The 6,000-nt window shown below is 35.9% G+C and overlaps 1 protein-coding gene across 1 annotated transcript in view; it reads left to right on the top strand.

The window, feature by feature from the left end:
* The first annotated feature begins 224 nt into the window (after positions 1–224).
* The window catches only part of LOC129065493 (transmembrane protease serine 11A-like), a 48,930-nt gene continuing 43,154 nt past the window's right edge, over positions 225–6,000 (top strand). The window contains exons 1-2 of the mRNA XM_054566735.1: positions 225–261; positions 5,152–5,273. Coding sequence (XP_054422710.1) covers positions 251–261; positions 5,152–5,273 — 133 coding nt within the window. The 5' untranslated portion in view covers positions 225–250. The remainder of the gene's footprint in view (positions 262–5,151; positions 5,274–6,000) is intronic.

Genomic DNA, 6,000 nt, shown 5'->3' with positions numbered 1-6,000 from the left:
TCAATACTTTAAAAGGTTATTGCTTTCTTGTTGAAACTATGCAATGTCTGAGCTGTTTTCTTTGAGCTATTCTATGGGTTGAGGTTTTTCTGTTCAGACTTGTCGAACCAGTTTCATTCCAACTCCTTGTAATTTGTTTCCTTATTTCTTCTAGCTGTAGATCTTTAATATATCTAGAGATGTTGTATAGTTGATTAGAAAGTTGAGTTCACTGGGTGCATGCTTCCAAGATCATATTTTTCTCCTGTAGATGATGCATCGGTAAGTTCAGTTTTGTTTTGTAAATGGCTTGTTTGTTTTCCTGTCTGTCAATGGCTAGTTCTGGTGCGTTGGACAACTGCCTGTGAGATGTCCTCAGTGGATTCAAACTGCATTGGATTTGTGAGATTTCTGGAATTATTATAGCAGATGGACTAATTAATATCTGTATTTAAAGTCAATATGTTTGTATTAAAAAGATCACTGTTAGCATTATTTCATGTTGCCAATTTCAATAGCTGGGATTTTAGAAGTTAATGAAAACTCTATTAGATCACATCCCAATTGATTCGGATATGGTGGGGAGAGGAAAGTTGTTCCTTTTTGTTAAAAAGGTTGTTAGCAATCTGACTAAATGTAACTTCCATGACACCTTCCCTTCACCTGCTTTTCCTTGTACCTTAAAGACAGCCCCGGGGGAGCTAATGCAAATTGCGTGGTTGAGGGCTACAGAGACACCTAGATAGACAGGAGATCTAGATTGGAGAAAACATGTCTATTCTCTAAAAAATTTTTCTATTGAAAATTAGGAAAAAAAAACCCTATGATTTATTTCAAGGTTTTTGTTTTTCAAGTTGGGTTTGCTACATGCAAAGGAGAAGGAAAAATAAGATTTCTTAACATAATTTTATATGCAAATAAAAGTGATTTTAAATATTCATGATGACAATAATACTTTACCGTTGCTTAAATTTATGCCATTTTCAAAATATTTATTTGTGTTATTTCATTTAATAGCCAGGACACCTTTGTGAGATCAGTAGAAATGGTATGGTTAACTCTCATTTTAAAGTGAGAAATTTGAGGGAAACAGAAGTGAAGGGGCCTGGCAGGTCCACAGAGCTGTGTGATGACAGAATCAGAGGGCTGAAACACACAACTGCTCAAGCCCAGCCTCCCTGGACGCTTGCAGGGATTCAACCTGGGAAATTTCAGCTGTTTAGTGAGCACACGTTAATTGTCAAAGGGTCTCTGATATCCTTAGAAAGGGTCTGGAATGTTTCACATATAATTGGCACTCTATAAATATTTGGTAAACCAATGAGTGAGTAAACAAATGTACATGTCTAGCATTAATGTTTTACTTACTAAAACTTATTGGTTTTTGAAAATGCATACTCCGTGCTTACGGGAATCATAAAGTTGTAAAGCAGTAGTTCCAACCTTTCATATTTCACATTCCCCAAACTACTCTTTTAAAAGTATGAAGTCTCATGATTATAGACTCCAAAAGTCATCTTTTCTAATGAATATTTGTGTTTATTAGAATATTTTCAGTTTTAGGGAAGCAAATTACAGAATACTATTGGACATCAATGCTATTATTCAGGACGTCCATGACACTTGTTGGTAAAGAAAGGGGACAGACAATAGGAAATGTCAAATACTTATGGTTCCTTTAAGATAAATTCAAGGAACACTAATCCAGGATTTAGAGGATTTGCAGGAGGTGGCAGTTCATACTAACAGGCAAATTTAAGGATTGAGGCAAAGCAAATGCTTACAATTACCGATACCCCCACTTTTCAGAAATTCATGTTATGCCACTTCACTTTTACAAAAGATCTACTTTAGTACCCGTTTTTGTTAACTGAAAGAAACCCAAAGAGGATTTTCGCTTTTACAAAGGAAAAAAAAAAAAAGCGAATAGCATTCAGTGTTTGTTCTGCAGTGAGCCATGACAGAGGCAGCCTGCGCCCCAAGCAGCAAGAGTGACACCACCAAGCTCAATGTACTCCATATAGGCTATGTATTTATCATCATTTTCCCTACTCTTCCTACTTGTCAGTGTTAGCTGAGCTTTTATGTGTCATTTGGTATAATTGTATAGGGTATTTGGGGGGTCTAGGAATGCTCAAAATTTTTTCCTTATAAATTAACAAGTGCTCCTTCACTTCATGCTATTGCAGCTTACAAAAGCTTTCATAGGAATGCTCTGCTTCCAGGGAGTGGGGGAAACCAGTGCTATGACACCCTGTGCCTCACCCACATTAATTCTACAATATGTTCTAAAGTCATCCTCACAATTCCTACTTCTCTATTAACAAAAAATACAATATGTAACCCTTATTAAAATATATTTGATTCTTATCTTTGCTGTTTTGCTATACTGAACCTTAAATCTCTTTTCTGTGGGTTTAGCAACCCTCTTCTCTACATCTCAGAGGTATCTCTAGTGTTTGGACCTTGCTGTGAATATCCATTTGCATTTGCCTTTAGCAATATCCATACCCCTATCTTTCACAGAAATTTATTAATTGGGTGAATCGCTCACTTAAAATCTATTATTTCTCTTGTAAAAAATAAAATGACATCTTCATCTGAGATTGTTGTCCTTTTCCCAGAAGTCCGCATCTCTCTCTTGTGCTATAGTTCATTCTATTTGGCGTTGCTTAATGAATGTAAGAATCGGGTTTCTTCTCTCTATTTTCATCCTTTGGGGAAAAAGATAGTCCTGGGAAAGTCTTTGCAAACATTCACGTTTTATATTCTAATTTCATTCTGAACACTTATTTTAATCAACTTGCTAAATTGCTAAGTCCATTCTCTAACATATTCAAAAACTCTATCCCCAGAGTTGAAATCAAAACAGCAAAGTAAAGCCTTCAGTTTTTTTTACTGATTACTAAAGTTTGTATAAATTATCAATTAAATTTTACTGTTTTATTAGTTTTCAGCAAACTTGTGGTTACTATGTGTCATATGTGATACATTACAATAGCTCATTTAATTCTCATAACAACCCTATGATTAGGTACTATGATTATCTGCATTTTATAGGTGAAAAAGTAACTGGCCCTACATCATCACAGGCTAATGAAGTGGAAGATTTGGAATTTGAGGCAGTCTAGAATAGAGTTATTCCAGAAATAGAGTTTAACTATTAAGATATTTTGCTTTTTCCTATTTTGTTGTTTTTTGATAACTGCCAAGGAAAAATAACTTTGATTTTTGAATTTAAAATTTAAGTAAAAGATTCATATTGCTAGTCAGTCAGTACTCCACAAATGGTGGCGACAATCACATGAGATAACCCATATGAAAACTCCTGACCTGGAGAAGAAATTTGATATATGCTAGGGTCCTTCTTTACTCACTTCATTGCCTCACATCTCTGGGTAGTATTGACTGTCACTGTTTTCAGGTGGGAAAATTGAAATTCAGAGGGGACTCATAAATTTCTCAAGATACATGCTAAAGGGTTATAAGAAGGGAATGTAGCCAAACTCTTCTACCCTATGTAAAAGTCAGGGCCATCTGCAATACAGGATGCCTACAGATGATTTGTCTAAGTAAGTGAAGACTTAAAGGAATTTTTAAATTTTTATCTTGGAAAAACTCTCCATATTTTTCTTTACTTTCACACTACCTACCAGATTCACAGCACTCCTGACACCAGCTGTGTGGGGTCTTCCCCAAGCAGTTCTCCAGCACCAGCTCTCCTATAATTCGGTTCAATTCTGACACTAACCAGAGTTAGCACAGACGCCATAGGTTAAGGTCTCTGTCCCATAAGACTACCCTTGCCTCACTTCATGCACCCACGGAGAGTCCAGGCTGTTATCTGTACTTCTGACCAAATGGCTATAAATCAGAGTTTCCCACAATGCCCTCCCCAGATTTGATTAATTTTCTAAAACAGCCCACAGAACTCAAGAAAACAGTTTACCTACTACAATAGATTACCAGATAACTACAAAGAATATTAAAGGATACAAATGAACAGCCAGGTGAAGAGATTACATACGGAGGTCCAGAAGCGTCTTAAATACAGGACATACTGTCCCTGTAGGGTTAGATTGTACCACCCTCACAACATATATAGATGTGTTCACCAACCCAAAAGCTCCTAGAGCCTGATACTATTGGGATTTTTATAGAGGCTTCATCGCATAGGTATGATCGGTTATTAACTCAATCTTCAGGCCCTCTCCCCTTCCCAAAGGATAGGGGGTGTGTGCCCCTTGAAGATGGAGTGTGCCACATGGCAAGATAAATTTAAAGTTCATATAACTCCTTGAGTCCTAGTTTTTGCTCTTCGGTTCTTTTTGTGCTTCTGAATGACCTGGAGACCTACTGATAAGATTCTTTGAGGAAATGGTCAAATAAATGAAGAAGAGTGAGTGACTAAATGAATATATAAATAATAAATGTGTTTAAAAATTACAATGCAATCGATGGAGAGGCAGTCTGACACTGAGAAAAAAATTGTGTTCCAGGAATGAGAAGACATGAATTTGAGATTACTGCTGGTTCTATTATATTGGAGAAATCACTTATTCATCTCTGTGCCTCAGTTTTCTCATCTAGAAAAGGCATTAAACTATACTAAATAGGATCTAAATTCTCCTTCACTTTTGAATTTTTAGGTTGCAAGCCATTTAAGAGGCTATGTCACTTCCCATGGAGCATCTGCTCTGGCTTCTAGTACCTTAGCTCTTGTCCTTCAGAGGACACATCACCTTTCACAGGCAGTTAAAAATAAAAGATAAAAAGTAAATGAGATAACAGGTTTGAATTCACTCTGTAAACTCTAAAAGGATAGATAGAAGAAGAAAAAAAACCCTTATTAAGTGCTGGAGAAAAAAAGAAAGGTCCTTTTTCCAGCATGTGTGCTACTTTGAACCACACTGTTAAGAGGACTCGGAACTGGCCACGACAGAGAGCCATCAATTGCCTATAGAAACAGAGACCAAAAGCAATAGCATGAATTCCCAAATTCCGATCTTTTTCATACCTCCCCCCACACCAACATGACTTCGACCAAAATTAAAGACAAATGTCTTCTTGCTGGGAAAGGTAGGCTAATGCAACTCGCACTTATTCAAGGAGAACCAGAAAGCCTGAAACCATAACAACGTGAGAGTAATTGGAGAGTTTTCCTTTGTGCAGAGCAGGAAGACTTGGCAACCAAGGTCGACGTTTGAAACCATGGATGATAGCCTTTCTCATTGTGTTACTGTTGATTGTGGTGGCAGTGGCCATCGGTCTTCTGGCTCACTTCTTAGTCTCTGGTAGGTAAAATTATGGATTTTGTTCAGTTTGAGATCATTTTTCTGTAAAGCTTCATTTGCATATCTCTAAATATAATTTCATCCAAAAAAATTGTACTTTTACCTTTAAATGCCCACATTCTGAATATTTTTTATTTATTCAATTATTTCATCAACAAGTGATTCCTGAAAGCCTATAATATGCAAGCACTTTTCTGGGTACTCAAGATACAGCATTACGCAAAGCAGACCAATTTTCAATTTCCATAGATCTCCCAATCTAGTATTCTTTTGACAATCTACACAAAAATCAAAGACAGTAATTGTCTGAAATTTACTAGTAATCACAATAAACAAGTCTAATCATTCATTGTTTATCCAAGTGAAAAACTGTGATAAATTAGCTAATAAGCTAGTTACTAAAATTGGTTGTTTTACTCATCGTTTTTCTCCCCACCATTTCAAGTGTAAAAGAAAAACACATGTACAATGAAATAATAAATTTTGAAATGACTGGTAAACTATAAATGTAACACAATGTTGTTAGAGAAAAAAATTCACTCTTTCCAAAATAACTTTCAGGGATTTTTTTTATTGCCTGATATATTTATAATCACATAAATAATGCATTTTTGAATTCTTTCATCTTATATTGCATCTTTCTCTGCACAGAGTACAAAACATTTACATTTTTTAACAAATTTCCACAATATGACTCTGCCCTAGATGTATGAGACAAAACAACTAG

The sequence above is a fragment of the Pteronotus mesoamericanus genome, unplaced genomic scaffold (genome assembly GCF_021234165.1).
Source record: "Pteronotus mesoamericanus isolate MK-2021 breed Mesoamerican mustached bat unplaced genomic scaffold, CSHL_Meso_final contig_180, whole genome shotgun sequence".
Taxonomy (NCBI): Eukaryota; Metazoa; Chordata; class Mammalia; order Chiroptera; family Mormoopidae; genus Pteronotus; species Pteronotus mesoamericanus.
This window is presented reverse-complemented; position numbering and strand designations above follow the sequence as displayed.